The sequence below is a fragment of the Coenobita brevimanus genome, chromosome 96, assembly GCF_032717465.1.
Source record: "Coenobita brevimanus isolate Jiangsu-jjx chromosome 96, ASM3271746v2, whole genome shotgun sequence".
NCBI classification, from domain to species: domain Eukaryota; kingdom Metazoa; phylum Arthropoda; class Malacostraca; order Decapoda; family Coenobitidae; genus Coenobita; species Coenobita brevimanus.
In genome coordinates this window covers 3,936,884-3,955,296 of record NC_137049.1, presented here as the reverse complement: position 1 = coordinate 3,955,296, position 18,413 = coordinate 3,936,884, and the positions used below count along the sequence as shown (strand labels likewise).

General features: G+C 43.6%; 1 protein-coding gene across 1 annotated transcript; it reads right to left on the bottom strand.

The window, feature by feature from the left end:
* Positions 1-424: 424 nt before the first annotated feature.
* LOC145413397 (uncharacterized) lies at positions 425-3,885 on the bottom strand. The gene is made up of 3 exons (XM_080283085.1): positions 3,870-3,885; positions 1,651-1,777; positions 425-647 (listed from the first exon to the last, which is right to left on the bottom strand). Exons 1-3 carry the CDS (start codon positions 3,883-3,885, stop codon positions 425-427), a joined length of 366 nt encoding a protein of 121 aa, XP_080139211.1.
* Between the last annotated feature and the right edge of the window lie 14,528 nt (positions 3,886-18,413).

The following is an 18,413-nucleotide window of genomic DNA, read 5'->3' as shown; positions in this document are numbered from 1 at the left end:
CAGACGCTGTTGTACAGCTTAGGAATGCCGTCTGGAAGTAGCTAAAATGTACTACAGTACTACAACAAGATGTACAGTAATGACGTCATTGTACTGAAGGAGTTAAAAAGGATAAGTTACCTATTATTCGTGCTTGATCGTTTAGCCGTGATTTGCAAGATCGTTTGGGTCCATAGATTCTTTGAGTGACGTAGGCTTTTGGCCTGTATTGTAAGTGGCATTGTGGGCTTCGTAGCACATCTTCCAAAGCGATTTATTTTGCATATTACATCTAAACATTGTTTGATGGCTATTTAAATGGCTTAAAAATCGATTTAGACTGCATTAGTAATATATATATGAAGGTATAGAGGTGAAATATGTAGAATCATTCGCTACGGAAGATGTAATAGGAAATATCCCAAACCACCTAGAATGCAACCCATTAGTCCACGAACACCGTCACTTGCCGAACACCGTCAGCGTTCGTGGATACATGGTGATCGAATTCCAACTCAATCTCCTCGTCCTGGTGGAAGGCGCCCTGGTTGCCGTCAGCCCTCACGCCGGCGGAGGAGGTGGGCACGGCGTTGGAGTCGACGATGCGGAAGCCGTCCAGATCCGCCTGGTACGTGACGAAGTACTCCACGCCCTCGGGGGACTTCCATCTGTGGGGTTACAACGGCACCTTAGCCACACCAACACTTGATTACCTATGGTCTTTTCACCTCAACTTGGCCTAGATTTTCACCCCTCGTAGCTCAGCAGGAGACTAGCATCATGTTCTGGTATTACTCTCTTTCCATGGCTCAAGAGGAAGAGCTGGCAATTTTGGGCCAAGTTAGAGTACAAAAGCTTTAGTACGGTCGCATCCTTGAATCCCATGACTTAGCTTATTTCATTTTTGTTTTGCTATTTCCAGACAAATTTATTCACATTAGTATAGAATTTTTTAACTGGTGGAGATAATCATAGTTTTCACTAATCCCTTCACTACATCGGGTCTCTCTTAAGCTGAATAAAACTGTCCTGTAGCGAAAAGAATAAAGTACGCATTACAGTCTCGGTTTGAAGGGGTTAAGATAAAAAGGTTTCTATATCAGTGTAGTGCATGCCGTCGACTACTAACTGTACTGCTAATAATCATATTATTTTCTTCAGCTACCCATACACTCTTACTGACATCGACATATTTTTAGTAAAGAGGGAAACGGTCTGCTGAAAATTAGAAATAAGTAATGTGAAAGTAGCTATCGGCCAGACAGCACTTAATGAAACAGCTGGATATTCAAGACATACAGAGGACATTTTATGATTCCCATTGCAACTAATCGCTAAGATAATGAGCAAGAGGTTTACTTGGAAGAGTCGTTTTACCCGTTAAAGAAATTGAATAAGGAGCAAAAACTTAAATGTCTGATAAATTTCTCACTCAGTTAACTTGACAGACACCGTAATACTTGCTGATCTAAACCAAACAGATTAACAGTAATAATGAAGTACATCGTTTGGTGTCCAAGCAGTAAAAATAAGTAAATAAATGAGTAAATAGATAAATAAATAAAACAGGCTATGTAACAATTAACCTTTTCTGTTTACCGCCGGCTAGGTTATGCAATACCATCTTGTTTAGTGAGAGTGAATAAAAGTGAAAGGAATAGTGATGGCGACCTGTACGTTCCGGTGATAGTGTCGTCGTGATCCATGTCCTGGTCGTGGTGCTGGTCGTCGGTATCAAAGTTGAGTATGGTGTCCGGGCGCGCGGCAGCCAGCACCACCAGGCATCCCACCACTGCCACTACCTGTAGCAGCACGGATAAATATTAGCAGCAGCACAGGATGGACCACATATAACGTCCCGATTCCACTCCTCTGGGTGATTTTTCATCTTCCACAAGGGACGGCTCTTTTGGTATTTTAGTACTTATCCTGCGTTACTTTATTCATTTCCTACTCTCACGGCCACATCCACGCCCACACTCTCCGTCTGAGCCGTCCCCTCAGCACGAGATACAGCCACATGGGTTTCTACTGGAATGCTGTTTACCAGCCACCTTCTAAGACAGTCCATTTACTCGAACCTGGCAAAAGATTCCTAACTACTTGTACAATAGCCCATTCACTCTAACCTGACGAGAGCTTCCTAATTCATGCAGAAAAGAAACAGAAAACAAGGCGGGTGAATTAAGCTCCTCACCATTCTATTTTTACTCTAACCTGCTTATTCTAACTCAGGGAGGGGTTGAGAGAGAAAAGAAAGCAACTTTTTTTTTTTTTTCATCTCAGGAAACTTGTGTTGGAGTAAATAATTAAGTAGGTCAGTAAGCTGTGATGGAGTATGTTGTGGTGGAGCAAACAAATATTTATTAAAGATGACAGAGATGAAATGAGAGAGTTGGGGAGATGAGGTGATGAATTTGAATACCCAACCCTCCTCTTTCTAGATCGTAGTAAGAGACAGAGTGAAGGTAGTGAGACAAAACTGGTGATACGACAGTAATAGACTGGAAGAGACGAGACTGGATACAGAATTCATAACAATAATTAAAATGAACACAGCTAAATATCCTCATTAAAAAAGAAAGTATCTCTTAATAAGTGACTCGTGCACAAAGGCGGTCAGCACGGTAAAACACAAATCATAAAATATGTGACGCCATAACGGTACACAGTTTGAGGTAATTTTGGTTTTATACAGGTTGATCATATTAAAAACATAAATCTGACTATAGCTTGTTTTTCAATTAACATAATGGTTGTATTTTCTGATATTGCCAAATACTTAACGGTGGCCGAATGGTTAGCATTTCTAGCCTCGAGACTGCGGCCCGATAGCTCCAGGGTTCGACCCCTGATGCGGGTAGCCGGCGCCACTGGACTAAAATGTCAATTCATCATTTATGATTTGGTAGGGAAGATGAGTAGTTAGTGTAACAAGTAGGGGAGGTAACTGTAGTAACCTGGATGAAGCAGCGGCCATTTACCCCCAGGATATTGGGTAAATAACCTGAAAAAAAATAAAATAAAAAAAGGTTTAAGTTTCGGAGATGATCATCGCAGTTAAACACCTCATGACATCTGCCTACACCATCATGAAACACCTAATCCCATCAACCATTCAGAGTGACCGTGACAGATATCCCTCCATGATGCTCTGCCATACCACTCACCTCCACTGGTAGTAATGTCACTGCACTCGCAGTACTGGTTGTGCTGACAGGATGGCTTACTTATATCTTTACATGTGATTTATAAGTGCATCAGTGTTAAAACATTTTGGTTCAAACTTACTTTCGGAGTTCACAAACTTTGTCCACAATGTCTGATCTGCACCTGCTAAAGAGTAAGAGCAATATCTCATCAAAAGTATCTGTTTCCATATTTTAATAAGATCTGTGAAAGGGAAGAGGGAAGAAGCCTCATATTTTCCGTGCGTGTCATAAGGGGAAGATTAAAACGGTTATGGCTGGAAAGCTGGAAAGAACTCGGTAATTGTACTGTACTTGGTTAGTGATATGAGAGTCCGGAACTTATGTTGCAAGCAGAATCATGTCTCATAATGAACAGTTGAGGTAGCTGGGAAGGACACTGAACATGTAGCTACCTCTCCTCTCTTATTCAAATCCTTCACGAGATCAAACAGCATTGCTTTGAAACCCCCCACCTCATTAAATGTGGAAAGCTGTGTTAAGATGAATTCTGAGATAAAAAAATATTTGCTCAGGAACACTCCTCCTCGTTTACTTTGGAAAGCTGAGTTTAGGTAATGAATTCTGAATACTGCTTGTGGGAAACTGAAGCCTGAAAACCTCCATGCAAAAATTACAGGAACGGATGATAAAAACCTTGGCATGCTGCTAAAGGCTCTTAACTATTAGCGCCTGAGGAACTCACTGTGAGCTTCATGTCGGCTGTGTCACGTCCTGAATCTACTGACGAAGGGTGAGTGATAAGACCCACCTTATATAGCAACAAGAGGGGCATATCGGGTTATATAGAGGAGAGAGTGCCTCATCGGGGTTATGTTGTGGCTGGAGTGGCTGGGCAGGTTTGAGCAGTGGAGAGGAAGGCCGCCCCTCACCAGCACCTCACTCACCCACTCATTGCACACCACTCCTCTCAACTCGCCTCGACCACTCCCACCCACCCACTCACCTTAAACCACTCCTTCCACCCACCCACTCACCTTAAAACGTTCCTCTTACCCGCCCACTCACTTCTGACTACTCCCACTCACCCACTCACCTCAGACCATTCCTCTCACCCACCAACTCACCCCTGTCCACTCCTCTCAACCACCCACTCAACCCAGACCACTCCACCCACCCACCCACTCACCTCAGACCACTCCAGTCGCCATCGATCCTGACTCGGGCTTTTGTTGTCCTGCCTTCTGTCCATTTACTCTACACTTTCCCTATTTTAATTATTTATCTTCAGAAAATGGCAAGTTCCTTGGTTTTAACGATGCTTTTCTCAGGGATGCACAAAATGTAATGCTGCTCTTCTTGAACTGCTTAATGAATTCTTTTTATAACCTGGTGAATGATACATGTACAGTATATATAATTTGGCCCATCGAGGTATATCAGTAATTCAGAATATCGGTAATTCCTGACACTCATGTTAAGAAACTACTTGATGTCTGTCTATCTGTCTATCTGTCTATTGCCAGACTCCTCAATCCCGTTAGAGGTGGCCACAAACAAATCGCCTCCACGTCGCCCTGTATCCCACCATTTCACTGCCCCGCTCCCAACTCACAAACCCCTCTTTCATATACCTCACCACCTCATCCCTCCATCTCATCCTCGGCCTCTCCCTCCCTCTTCCCCCCTCCACCTCACTCACATACACTCTCTTCGTCAGTCTTTCACCTTCCATCCTCTCCACATGGCCAAACCACCTCAGTGTGTTCCTCCTAACGCTTCCTATCACATCCACATCCACATCACAACGCTCCTTTATATCCTCATTTGTCAGCCTGTCTCTCCATGTGACTCCACAGGTTATTCTTAAATAACTCATTTCCACTGCTCTCACTCTTTACTTGTGTCCTTCCAGCAACATCCAAGCTTCACTTCCATACGTTAGAGTTGGTATCACAATACTGTCATATAGTAACTTTTTCACTTCCATGCTGACTTCTCTGCTTCTTATCACTGCTTTCAAGGAACCAGCAACCTTTCTTCCCTGCTGGACCCTTTCAAGCACTTCACCCTCCAAACCTCCATCCTTACTCATCACACTACCCAAGTACTTAAACGTACTCACATTTTCCAATTCCTCATCACCCAACCTCGCTGCACCCTACATTCACTGACTTCACCTCTCTCAAAGACCATCACTTTACTCTTCCCTACATTCACCTTTAGATTCCGTTTCTTACACACACTCCCAAACTCATCCACCAAGCGTTGCAGCTCTCCTTCGTCTTCACTCAACAACACAGTATCATCTGCAAACAACAATACAGGGAGTTTCCAAACACTACCCTCTCTCACCAGGGCCACTCCAACATCCACTGCCCTACCTTGTACCTCTTTTATTACCCCATCCATGTACAGATTGAACAACCATGAAGACATGACACATCCCTGTTTCAACCCAACCTTCAAAGAGAAAAATTCACTCAGTTCACTATCCACACGCACTGCAGCCTTAGCACCATCACACATACTCTTTACAGCATTCAACAACTTCCCATCTACTCCATATATTCTTAATACTTTCCACAATCCTTGTCTATCCACCCTGTCATATGCTTTCTCCAAATCCATGAAAGCCGCATACAACTTCTTTCCCTTCTCTAGAAACTTTTCCACTAAAGATCAAAGAATGAATATCTGATCTACACAACCTCTTCCCTTCCTAAAGCCTTCCTGTTCTTCTCCAACTAATTCCTCTGTTCTTTCTCTAACTCTGTCACTAAGTATCCTACCATATACTTTTCCTATTATACTAAGAAGACAGATGCCCCTATGATTACCACACACTTCTTTTTCCCCTTTTCCTTTGTACAAGGGAATAATTATACCTGACTTCCAATCCTCCGGAACTCTACCTTCCTCCCAGGCCAATCTGAACATTTTCCACATCCATTCTACTACTATCTCTCCCCCATGCTTCAGCATTTCACCACACACTCCAATATTGATTGATGTCTGTCAATATAGAAGTAAAAGCAGAAAGCTGGACATTCATATCATACCCTTACAGGTCAACAAAAAACAAACAAGATGGTACAACTTCGAAAAATATAATCTCTTGCTGCATAGTTAATAGTTTTCTTAAGTTTACACTGACATGTTTGGGGAAGTAACATAACTGATGAGCTATTGAACTTTACTGGATTTGATAATGCCAGATATGTTTCGTGAATCGCTTAGGAACAACACCAATTATTACTGAGATAGGCAGAGAGAGGGAGAGTAGAGAGGTAAAACTGTCTTATACATGTGATACGCATCTTATTTTAATTTTATTAGAGGTCATTTACCTTCAACTAAGAAAAGCGCTTTTAATACTATGGGAATTATGACAAACTTCGTCTAGCCCTTGCTAAAGAGTGTTCTCCTCACGTCGCGGGACACAAGATATATGAGTGTGGCGCGTGTTTTGTTTTATATCCTTCTTCATTTTCCTGGATAAACTTTCATATTAATCTTTGTCGCCCTCATGAGAGTGACGCTTCTTATTTTAATATTATTTTTTGACTTCTTGGATGAAACTTTCACACATACAGTAATATCTTTGCCATGTGCACACCACCCAACTTAGAACGCTCCTCTGCTAAGGATGTTAGTTCTGCCTCACCACCCGCCACTACCCCGTCTGCTTTTCTTTGCTGAATCATTACCCTTTACTGCTTCTACCCGGCCTGTCACCACTTCACCCTCTCCACTTAACCAATCCTTCCTTACCTGCACGTCTTCAAAACCTACTTAACCTACCTGCACGTCTTCAAAACCTACTTAACCCAATCCAACCATCTTTGCTAAACAAATACATTCCTATTTTTTCCCTCCTAACTTATCCCACGTAACTTCCACAACATACCCACCCAGACCTTCCCATCCTTCGCCCTATCTACCTTTTCAACACGACCTGCATGAATTTTACCTCCCTAACCTTTCATAGCAATGACTGAGTACGTCCACTCCATGAGTGCTCTATATTTTGTCCCTGTTCTTTTCCAGGTTTCTTCACCGTGATATGAAATAAGCTTACTTGTCTTGCCAGCGAACTCCCGGCTGTCGATCTGTAGAACATTCTTTGTCTTCTCATCTTTATGCTCATACAAGAAGAAGGATATGAACTAATGTTTTAACTCGCAGCAGATTCACTGATAACTTTGTAGCAATTTCAAAAGAGCGAGTGCAACAATACTGGCGTAAATTGTTGCTAGAGAAGCTGCTGATAAAATGAGAAGCAACGATGTAATAATGGGGAGACAGTATGGGGAGATGGGGAGGAAAGGAAAGTAGTCATGGGAAAGTGGTGCTGAGGTGAACGGGAGGTGATGATGATGTGGCGGGGATATAAAGGAGTGGGTGGGGTTTGAAAGGAAAAGAAGGGAGAGTGATGGGGGTGTGCTTGGGTGAAGGGTTGAAGGAGGGTGGTGGGAATTGGTTCGGTGGAGGAGGAAGCAGAGTGGTGAGGATGGGGTGGGTGGAGAGGAAGGCAGAGTGGTTGAGGCAGGGTGGACGGAAGGGGTGCAATGGGTGGAAGAGGAAAGATGGTGGTGGCGAAAACAGTCCGGCGAGGGTGGGGTGAGTGGAGGAGAGAGAAGAGAAGTAGGTGTATGGGTGGGTGGAGGAGGAGCAGAATCGGAAAGGAAGCAGTGGGTGGAAGGGAAACAGAGAAACAGGGATGAGTGGCGTGAGAGTAGCAGGATAGGACTGGGTAAAGAAAGAACATCGGGGTAGGGGTGAGGGATGACCGGGAAGAGAGGTAGGGGAAGGTAGAGGAGAAACAGAGATGCAGGGGAGGGTGAAGGGGAAAGTAGAAGGGTACGGGTGGATGGAGGGGGAGTAGAGGGGTGTGGGTGGGAGGAGACGGGGCTGAGGGGTAGGGGAGGGTGGTGACGGGGAGAGATTAGGGTCGGTGGAAGGGAAAGCAGAAGAGCAGGGGTGGGTGGAGGGCAGCAGAAGGGCAGGGGTTGGTGGACGTGGAGCAGAAGGGGCACGGGTAGGGGTGTGGTGTTTCTGAGCAGGTTGGGGGGGAAAAATCGGGTTGGCTGGGTGAATCACTGCCCTGGCCTTGACTACACACACTTTCTCTCTCGCCTCTCATCCACCTCCAACTAAGGAGGGAGGAGAAGGGAAGGGGAGCTAGGGAGGGAAGGAGTGGAAGGAGGTCAGAAAGTGAACAGAGGAGGGCTTGAGAGTGAGCGAAGGAAGACTCGAGAAGCTTAGATAATGGCAGGGAGGGAAATGAAGAAAAGTTGAATGGGTGACGAATGACTCAGGAAAAACAGAACAGTGGAAAGAATGCAAGTGACAAAAAAAGGGAAGGTTACAGAGGAGGGTGGAGGGGGGAAAGAGCGTGGAGGAGAGGGAGAAAGTGAACGTAGGAAAGGGAGAATGTAGGGATAGGGCACAGGGAGGAAAGGATGCTTGTGGGAAGTAGGAAAGGGCGCAAGGAAGAAAGGGAGACTGAAGAGAGAGGTTGAAAGAGGAAGAGACGGCAGAGTTAAGAAAGGAATGGTGTAGGGAGAGGTAGGAGGAGTGGAGGGAGGAGGAGAGACGAGGCAAATGTTCGAGACAGCCAGGTATTTGACTGTGCTGGGGGTAAGGGGAGGCGTGAGGAACTAAGGGCAAGGATGAAAGTGAGAGGAGTGTAAAGAGGGAGAGAGACGGACAGGAGGAAAGTGGATAGTGGGAATGAAGGACGATGTGGACTAAATGGATGAAGTTTAGAATGGACTTACGAACTGAATGGAGGGTTAATAAAGGCGAGATGAAGGGAATAGGTGACACTTTCAGCAGTGGATGAGAGCAGCATGAAGTGGAATGATTTAATGTGTATTTAAAATCCAGTCCCATAGTCTTAACACATTTATAGACATCCCAACACCGCCTTAATTATTGAAGCGAAGCTCATAATATAAGCATCAAAAATATGCTACCAGTGCTAAAGAACCAAGCAATAAAGAGGAATGTAGTAAAACTCATGAAGTGACTTAAAGGAAAAATAAGAAGAATGAAACAGCAAATAAAAGAAACGGTTAAAGACTGGAAAGGTGATGTGGCAGTAGAAAAAGAGGATAATAATAATAACAGACGAGTGAAGTGAGTCTTAAGAAAAACTTTTGACTGATGTGAAGGAATAACAGTGGTGATCATGGGCAGAGAAACATATCATGCCTCTCTCAGCTTAGGAATATTTTACCAGAAAAGGGAAAAGTGATCGGATGGGAAAGCAAGAGCTAGACGAAGCATGAGAGAGCGTGAGGATGGTAATGCAGAAGGAATGGATGTGACACCAAGAAAGTGTCACAGGAAAGGCAAAGAGACTTTATGGATTAAATAGTCAGCTTAATCAGTACATGCATGGATCGAAGTGAGATATCTGGGAAGAAGGCGTGTACTGCGGCACTATTTGAATGATGGTGAATGAACCGAACTTCCTAATTGTTTAGGGCTAGGTGAGTGCGTCCACATCCACTTACCCGATGCAGTGCTGTCTTCTTGTGACTCTACACTGAACGAAAACCCATATAGATTCCTGTAATCTGGGAATCCATTTACTTCGTTGAGCAGTAACTATATAATGAAATGGGACCCTAATAGTCGAGTGGTTTAGGGCACTGCAACGGATGGAGCCATTAAGGGTTCCATCCGATGGGTGTTTTTGAGTTAATATTCAGATAATGCCACTCAGGGACGAGCGATGCTGGTCACCGTTGCATTAAATGTTGGGACGGAATAACCTCAACCTGGTCCCCTACGCTCCTGATGGAACAAAATTGGAATGGATAAGAGCTAGATAAATAGACATCTACTGAACATGCGAGTAAAAACAAAGGTGCATGGGAGACTGGTGTTCAGGTAAGCTACTTATTGTACAAAGCACCACACTAGGGATGAACAGGAAGATCTGAGGTGTATCAAGCCATGTCTGACCCAGATGCTGGCTTTCAGAAAACACTGAAGAATACTACGCTTGGGGAAAGGGCGGGAGCTGACTGTATCTTTCATGGGCCTCGAGACGGTTACTGAATAAAAACAGAGGCACGAAAAGTTTGAAGTGCAATAAAGAATTAAATTTTATTAGATGAATAAAGTCCGTGGAATGAAATGGTGTATGGGGACGACTCACTGTCACTGACCCATTAAAATGTGTGTGGTAAAATGGGTGGGTGAACCGTGGGGCAGTCTGTGGTACTTCTTGCGGAAATTTTTTATTGCTACGGTGTATAACTGTAGACCAATGTATACAAGAGCAGATAGAAGAGTGTGACTAGATGAAGATTATTTATTAACATACTTCTGGCCACCACTTGCTGAAGAAGTAAGCCACGTGTTATTGTTTATTTATTTATTTTTTTTTTAAGCGCATGATTAAACCAAGGAGTATTTGTATAATCTCTCTCTCTCTCTCTCTCTCTCTCTCTCTCTCTCTCTCTCTCTCTCACACGAAAATGGAACAAAGTTTAGAAATGGAAGTCATTTTTTTTCAACTGATGAATTAGAATTAGACAGGAAGAATATTGTGGGATATGACCTAGTGTGATGGTATACAAAGGACTATTGTTCGTTAAGCATAAATAGGGAAATGAGGGAAGTGCTTGATGAGTTATAGAAATCTGTTAAGGCAGGGGGTGTAGACGAGAAAGGAAGGAGCAGAGGAAAACGAAAACACTGGTCAAACAGATCAGTACTCTTGAATTTAATGTAACACTTGTAAAAGAGAGAGAGAGAGAGAGAGAGAGAGAGAGAGAGAGAGAGAGAGAGAGAGATAGAGAGAGAGAGAGAGAGAGAGAGAGAGAGAGAGAGAGAGAGAGAGAGAGTTTTTCCTTTTAATGAAGTTTACTATAAGCTACATATTATTCTGGATGTAATATTTAGATCCAGTGTATAATTTTGGCAATAAGTAAATATTTGGACTGCCTGGATGCCCTGGAATCTGCTCACTAAATCCGGTAGTATAGTGGATTGCTTGTCTACCTTTACTCATTTCTAACTCTAACTCTCTCTCTCACTCTGGGATGATATTGCTTTGGTGCTCTATTTTCCTCCTCTTAGCATTTGTCAGCAATGGGGTTCACGTATTTTGAGAAAAGTCTCCTAAGGTAACACTTACTACTCATCGGTGAGTTGTCAGTGATGTGCGAAAGTCCACTGATTATCGATACTCATAATTCCCATCTGTAAGTTTTTATGCTTTATGACATAGTATATGCACACTGATAATAACTAACATAATATACGTTATAGTCTATGTGCAGTACAATGGACCAAAAATTATTCAGTGTGTGGGACAGATACTTCTGGAAACTATCAATGTGACTAATGTTGATTTACGAGCGAGGGTGAAGCCATCGCGAGTCTCTCGTCAAGTAGAGGCATTTTCTCACGCATGAGCAGCCAAACCTGGCCCGACCCGGCCAGGCCAGACCTGGCCCTACCGTAAAGCTTTTGAGAAGCCAATATCTCAGCAACCACAGGGCCGATTACTGCATGCTTTGCACCATATGATGGTTCCATTCTTTAAGATTTGTTTTTGACAAGTTTCATCACACCCACGCGGTGCACGCGGGACGTGACACGCGCCAAGTGCAGCATGTCGAAAATCTTCAAAAGAGGGCTACAGGCCAGGGAGTTTGTCGTAAAGGCATGGAACTTGGTAGGTAGATAACCATCAATATACTCTAGGTATCCTCGGGGTGTAAGGGGACATTTCAGTGCTTTCAGCTTTAAATGGCCTTGCTCGTACCTCGCCGACAAAGGCATTTTACTGAATTGATAGGGTTGGTAAGCTTTCGGGATTTCGCATTTGCCGCTAATACCACAGCACTAGCAGATTCGGTTAGTTTGGTGCATGGGTAATATTATTCATAGTAACACTTAATTAATCGTAGGAAGAATGGAGGAGATTAATTGAGTATTTTTGGCGATGCTCCCAATCTTCAACATTTCTAGATTTGTGCCCTAAATTAGAAGTTGTGTCGACGCCAGCTACTGGGCTGCTGCAAGGAAGTACTGTGAGTAGCTGACCGGATTACTATTCCATGTAGCGTATTGAAATGTATCAGATTCGACATCACTGTATTTTAACACTGGCATATCATTCACCGTGGAGACATCAACAACGAGGCAAAATATGGGTATCATCACTCTTCACGCTGAGGGTTGCAACACTGCCTGAACTGCGAGGAGGACGGGTGTATCGAGGTCAACCGTATCTTACTGTACGGAAGGATGATGATACTGACGTAACTGGGAATACACAGCTACACATGTACAGGCTTCCATCCATTAGAAAACACTATTAGAAGCGTGGATACGTGTAGGTAATTCCTACCTAAACAAACCCTGCTCGAGTTTTGACGAAATCTGAGATGAACAGGACTACCAGTGGTTCTCGGCTGTGTTCCAGATTCCATCGTCGGCGTGCCATTTTGTTTAGCGCATGTTTATACGCTCTCTCTCTCTCTCTCTCTCTCTCTCTCTCTCTCTCTCTTGACTGTATAATAAGAATTATGTCCCTGAAAGACAAGGCAACACCACCAATATGAATTGTTACCCTGCCCACTCCCACCCTGATATCGTGTGTGTGTGTGTGTGTGTGTGTGTGTGTGTGTGTGTGTGTGTGTGTGTGTGTGTGTGTGTGTGTGTGTGTGTGTGTGTGTGTGTGTGTGTGTGTGTGTGTGTGTGTTTGTGTTTGTGTGTGTGTGTGTGTGTGTGTGTGTCACACAAAAGGTAACTGATACAAACTATTCTCGTGGAATAATATTACTAATCTATGTTTACTGATTTTTTTCCCATGAGTTTATTTCAAGAAAATTGGATTTGCTTTAAATTTACTATATTTTTCTTTTAAAAAGTTGCCAATTATATTAATACAACATACTTACTTTGATGAGAGTGTTAGTTTTGCCGTCAGCTCCTTGGTAGAGCTTCTGATCGGCTTTCAGCATACTTTTCTACTCCGATCTCCACTGGTGGTGTCAGTCCCTCTTTCAATAACTACATCCCATCTGAAAGTATGGCTACAGCTTTGACCATGATCTTTAAGCTTTTTAAAATATCACAGATTCCGCTCATTAATTATGACCCAAACATCTACAGAAGCTTGGACAGTGGAATGAACACCAGCTTTCTGTGAGGCTGTCCTAAGGCCAATGATTCTAATTTCTTACAAATTGTTCTAGGTTCTAACATACTTGCTCTCCTGTCGTGCAGCGTTAAGGGTGTAGCAGAGCAAACGGAGAGTTCTTGTCGGGATGATATAGCTAGGGAGTTTATTGTATTTGGCGGGGCAAGGACGCGTGTTGATGAAGTGGCAGATCGCACCTGAGTGAGGTCAGGGCGAAGTGGGACGGTGCGAGAAGGCTGCGGGAAAGGCCAGACTTTTTCTCGCTATAAACTCATGTTGACCTGTGCATGGGTTGGAAAATTGAGGTCGCTGCTCAGTCACAGATATTGGAGATAGCTTCGAAAGCAGAAGCGGTAATGAAGGCTGTCAGATCCAAGAAAAAATCTCGTGTACTGTTGTGGAAAGGCAAGAGGCGGCTCTGAACAGTGAGCCTTGTTGCGGCTGACGTGGCTTTTTTGAGAGGCAGATTTGTGCTTTCGTTGACACCAAGACAACAAGAAGCCTCGGACAAGGACTGACCAAACGATGACGACCCAGGACCGGACAAAGGACTTGGTACTGAGTACATGGAATGTAAGAGGAGCGAATGATGAGGTGAAAGAGAGAGAGATTGTCCAGGTGCTTGAGGATGCGAAAGTGGATGTATGTGGAATAACTGAAACAAAATGGAGAGGAGAAAGTGTGAGAGAATGGGAGTATGGATGGGGTATATGTGCAGGAGTAGATGAGAATGAGAGGGCAAAGGAAGGAGTGTGTATAGTTGTGAGTAAAAGATGGAAGAAGAGCATAAGACAGTATGGATCAGTTGGGTCAAGGATTGTGTGGGTAAAGTTGAAAGTTGGAATACAAATGTGGGCAATTGTGTGTGTGTATGCGCCAACGCAAGATCGTGCTAGAAGAGTGAGAGAAGAGTTCTGGACAAATGTGGAAGTGTGCATGGAAAAGTTTGGAAAGAATGAGAGAGTGTTTTTGATTGGTGATATGAATGGTAAAGTTGGTAATGTGAAGGTGGATGGAATAGTTGGTGAGTGGGGGGGCCTGCTGAGATAGATGAGAATGGGAGTGCATTAGTGGACATTTGTGCTGGGAGGGGGTTGGTGATAGCCAATACCCTCTTCAGGCATAAAATGATCCACAGGTATACATGGCGAGTGATGAGAAGGGTGGGTGGTGAACTGAATGAAAGGAAGGCAATGATTGATTATGTGTGTGTGGATGAAAGGATGCGAAGATGTGTAATGGATGCAAGAGCATATAGAGGTTGGGGGAGTGGACTTTCTGACCACTACTTGGTGGTGGCCAGAATTAAAATTCAAGTAAGATGGAGGAATAGAAAAAGGGAAAGACGAGAGGAAGGAGTAGTTGCAAGGAGAGTGGAAAGGTTACAAGAGGATGAGAAAAAGGCAGAGTATAAGAGAGAAGTGGAGGAACGATTGGGCAAATATGAATTGGAGCAGATGGGAGACGTGGAAGGTATGTGTAATATATTTACAGAAGAAATATGTGCAGCATGTGATGTGGTGTGTGGAAGGAAGAGAAGACGGAGGGGTTTGAAAGGAACAGCGTGGTGGACTGAAGAGGTGAAACAGGCTGTGGCACAAAAGAAGAAAGCATACAATGAATGGATGAGAAATAGGGGCGTGGAAGAAGTTGAGAGGCGGAAGAGAGAGTTATATGTGGAAAGGAAGAGAGAGGTGAAAAGATTAGTAAGAGAGAGTAAGAAGAGAGTGGATGAGGAATTTGGAAGGAATTTGAGTGTAAAGTGGAGGGACTGTAAGAAAATGTTCTGGAGAGAAGTGAAAAAGAGTAAGACAGGGTGGAAGTGAAGTTAGCAGGGGAGTGAAAGATAAAAATGGTAGATTACTAGTGGAGAAGGGAGAAAAAGTGAGCAGATGGAGAGAACACTTTAAGGAATTGTTGAACGTAGAGGATGGAAGTAATGCGAGTATAAGTGGCTGGGGAATGGCTGGGAGAAGGAGGGAGATGAGAAGACAGGAAGAAATCAGTAGGATAGAAGTTGTGGAAGCAATGAAGAAAGTTAAATCGGGGAAAGCCCCAGGAATTGATGGAGTGTGTGGTGAAATGCTGAAGCATGGGGGAGAGATAGTAGTAGAATGGATGTGGAAGATGTGCAGATTGGCGTGGGAGGAAGGTAGAGTCCCGGAGGATTGGAAGTCAGGTATAATTATTCCCTTGTACAAAGGTAATCATAGAGGCATTTGTCTTCTTAGTATAATAGGAAAAGTGTATGGTAGGATACTTATAGACAGAGTTAGAGAAAGAACAGAGAAATTAGTTGGAGAAGAACAGGGAGGCTTTAGGAAGGGAAGAGGTTGTGTAGATCAGATATTCATTCTTAGATCTTTAGTGGAAAAGTTTCTAGAGAAGGGAAAGAAGTTGTATGCGGCTTTCATGGATTTGGAGAAAGCATATGACAGGGTGGATAGACAAGGATTGTGGAAAGTGTTAAGAATATATGGAGTAGATGGGAAGTTGTTGAATGCTGTGAAGAGTATGTACGATGGTGCGAAGGCTGCAGTGCGTGTGGATGGTGAACTAAGTGAATTTTTTCTCTTTGAAAGTTGGTTTGAAACAGGGATGTGTCATGTCTCCATGGTTGTTCAATCTGTACATGGATGGGGTAATAAAAGAGGTACAAGGTAGGGTAGTGGATGTTGGAGTGGCCCTGGTGAGAGAGGATAGTGTTTGGAAACTCCCTGTACTTTTGTTTGCAGATGATACTGTGTTGTTGAGTGAAGACGAAGGGGAGCTGCAAGGCTTGATGGATGAGTTTGAGAGAGTGTGTAAGAGAAACGGAACCTAAAGGTGAATGTAGGGAAGAGTAAAGTGATGGTCTTTGAGAGAGGTGAAGTTAGTGAATGTACAGCGAGGTTGGATGGTGAGGAATTGGAAAATGTGAGTACGTTTAAGTATTTGGGTAGTGTGATGAGTAAGGATGGAGGTTTGGAGGGTGAAGTGCTTGAAAGGGTACAGCAGGGAAGAAAGGTTGCTGGTTCCTTGAAAGCAGTGATAAGAAACAGGGAAGTGAGCATGGAAGTGAAAAAGTTACTACATGACAGTATTGTGATACCAACTCTAACGTACGGAAGTGAAGCTTGGACATTGTTGGAAGGACACAAGTCAAGAGTGAGAGCAGTGGAAATGAGTTATTTGAGAGGAGCCTGTGGAGTCACGTGAGAGACAGGCTGACGAATGAGGATATAAAGGAGCGTTGTGGTGTGGATGTGGATGTGATAGGAAGCGTTATGAGGAACACACTGAGGTGGTTTGGCCATGTGGAGAGGATGGAGGGTGAAAGACTGACGAAGAGAGTGTATATGAGTGAGGTGGAGGGGGGAAGAGGGAGGGGGAGGCCGAGGATGAGATGGAGGGATGGGGTGGAGAGGTATATGAGAGAGGGGGGTGTGAGTTGGGAGCAGGGGAGTGAAATGGCGGGGGACAGGGCGACTTGGAGGCGATTTGTTTGTGGCCACCCCAAACGGGATTGAGGCGTCTGGCAATAGATAGATAGATAGATAGTTGACACCAGCTGGGTTATTCACTGTGGACAGGAAACTCTGCATAATCATTAGCTTCTACCATATGTAGCTTTACATTCTTCCGATGGAAAATTTCCCACAGTACACGTTAATACGCTGTGTCGAAGAAGATGGCCTCCCTTTTTTCAACGATGTCTCCGGATGAATTACCGGCAACATATAAGTGAGCTGTCGACTTGTCGTCTGGTAACTGTGGTTCAAGCATGATGAATGGATAAGAGGGAAGGCTTTGGCCTCTGAGACGAGTGTATATTTTACACCTAAGAGTGCAACTGCTTTACTGGCGGTCAACAGTAGATTGCAACAGAATAAAAATTATGTAGACAATAGACTGCTACAATATATTGTGCATTGTCATGTAGAATTATCATGCAGCTATTTGTGTTTATGGTTGGGAGAAATAAGGAAAAGTACAATGTGACACTTCTCTGCCGTTTTATGGGCGTTCATTAACTGCTTCAGTACGATTACAACTTTTATACTTTATTCTAGCTACCGTAAGACGATTTCGTTCAGCTTAGGAAGAATGTCCTAGCAATGAAAGGCTTAATGAAGGTTCCGCACAACTCATCCATTTAAAAAAAGTCTGTACTGAGCTGAGTAAAATTTCTCACATATGACAGTAACGAAATGACATCTCTGGGTTGAAATGGTAATAATACGCCACCGTAAATGGGATTTGCATGCAATACGGTGGATTTTATAAAGTGTAATGCACATGGACTTTGCCATTAAAATTTTGCTCTTTTAAGGTTCCCTTCAGAAGGAATACTGCATTCTCTCCTTACACTGCCCATCTGTAAATCATCTTTGTCCGGGAGAAATGTGCCTTCAACCCATTGCTGTCTGCAGGAGTTCCATCTGCAGCAAAGTGTTTGCAGTTAAGATTCCGAGCGTAGCACAGTGCTGGCTGTAAAAGTTCTGACTGCGACACAGTGCAGGTTATAAGGAATCTGACTGCAAAACAGCATTGACAGTAAGAAGCCCCAGTGCAGTACTATTTCCTCCGAGGGATGACCCTGTTCGTACTCATTCTGTCCACAAGGTAGTTTCAGGCCTGTCTAATGATGTCCTTAAAATGTAAAAAATTGTCCATTTTGTAGGGGTCAGATCTTGATAGAATGACAGCTATTTAAAAACTGTCTTGAATCAAATGCATAAGTATGATAAAGACCCCTGAAACTCAGTGTCACCAGCGAAGTCTATGGACTACCGGTAGCTGTTACTGAACGCTGTACATAACTGTACTTAATGGATCCATTAGTAAAACGACCATTCCTTGAAGCAACGTGTATCTACATTTCACAAAAGAGCATCCGTGAAAAGCTCATCCATAACAATGTTGTTATTAAGTGTGAAATGCCTTTGAAACATAGTCTTATTGTGCAATTCAGAGTACTGTTACAGATGGCCCATACACAACACAAGGCAAACCAGGAAGGATATGGCTGACACACAGCTCCCTCTGCAATGAGTCTGCTATCAACGTGCTGCTCGTGCCTCTGAGACTCCTGTGTTCTCTGAGAATACGAGAATGGTAATTTCTAAAGC